Below are 1,083 nucleotides of genomic sequence, written 5' to 3'. Positions count from 1 at the left end.
GTCCCCCCAATGCTGCCCTTCACCCCCAGCAACCCCCAGCAGGTACCGGGGGAGGGGTCCCGGGGGTCCTGGGGGGGTCCCTGGGGGGTCCCGGGGGTCCTGGGAGGGTCCCGGAGGGGTCCCGGGGGTCCTGGGGGGGTCGCGAGGTCATAGGGGGTCACAGGATCATGGGGGGGGTCGTGGGGGTCCATAAATTCTGGGGTCTCCCGGTGCTGCCTTTCACCCCCAGCTCGGTGAGGTCACAGGGTTGGGGTCCCTCTGGACCCCTCTCGTGACAATTTTAGGGGCTCTGGACCCTCCCGCCGTGAAAATTTTGGGGTCTCTGACCCCCTCAAGTGACAATTTGTGACTCAGGACCCCCTCAAGTGACAATTTTGGGGCTCAAATTGTCACGGGGGGAGGATCAGAGCCCCCAAAATTATCACATGGGGGATCCTGAGTCCCAAATTGTCATTTGAGGGGGTCGGAGCCCCAAAAATTCTCACGGGGGGAGGGTCCACAGCCCCAAAATTGTCACGAGGTGGGTCCTGAGCCCCCAAAATTGTCACGAGGAGGGTCCTGAGCCCCCAAAATTGTCACGGGAGGGTCCCGAGTCCCAAATTGTCACTTAAGAGGGGATCAGAGCCCCCAGATTGTCACAAGTGTGGTTCTGAGACCCCAAAATTGTCACGGGAGGGTCCTGAGCCCCCAAAATTATCATATGGGGGGGCCCGAGCCCCCAAAATTATCACTTGAGGGGGTGCTGAGTCCCAAATTGTCACTTGAGGGAGTCAGAACCCCCTAAAATTTTCACGGGGGGGAGGGTCCCGAGCCCCTAAAATTGTCACGAGGGGACCTTCAAGTGACAATTTTGGGGTCTCTGACCCCCCCTTCTCCCTCCTCCTTCCCCCGGCAGCTGCTGCGGAAGCGCCATATCGGCAACGATATCGTGACAATCGTGTTCCAGGAGCCGGGGGCGCGCCCCTTCTCCCCCCGCGCCCTCCGCAGCCACTTCCAGCACATCTTCCTGGTGGTGCGCGTGCACGAGCCGGGCACGCCCCGCACCTCCTACAGGTTGGGGAGGGGGCGAGGGTCTCGGGGGGA

General features: G+C 61.8%; 1 protein-coding gene across 1 annotated transcript in view; it reads left to right on the top strand.

Annotated features, from left to right (window-relative positions):
• Positions 1-9: 9 nt before the first annotated feature.
• LOC130588282 (signal-induced proliferation-associated protein 1-like) overlaps positions 10-1,083 on the top strand; it is a gene marked incomplete at its 3' end in the record, with an annotated part of 4,527 nt that continues 3,453 nt past the window's right edge. Inside the window, exons 1-2 of the mRNA XM_057389218.1 lie at positions 10-42; positions 803-1,053. Of these exons, the coding sequence (XP_057245201.1) occupies positions 10-42; positions 803-1,053 (284 nt within the window). The remainder of the gene's footprint in view (positions 43-802; positions 1,054-1,083) is intronic.

The sequence above is a fragment of the Malurus melanocephalus genome, unplaced genomic scaffold (assembly GCF_030028575.1).
Source record: "Malurus melanocephalus ecotype Western Australia unplaced genomic scaffold, MMel_1.1 scaffold_4087, whole genome shotgun sequence".
NCBI classification, from domain to species: domain Eukaryota; kingdom Metazoa; phylum Chordata; class Aves; order Passeriformes; family Maluridae; genus Malurus; species Malurus melanocephalus.
Note: the sequence above shows the minus strand (reverse complement) of the source record. Positions and strands in the feature narration are given on the sequence as shown.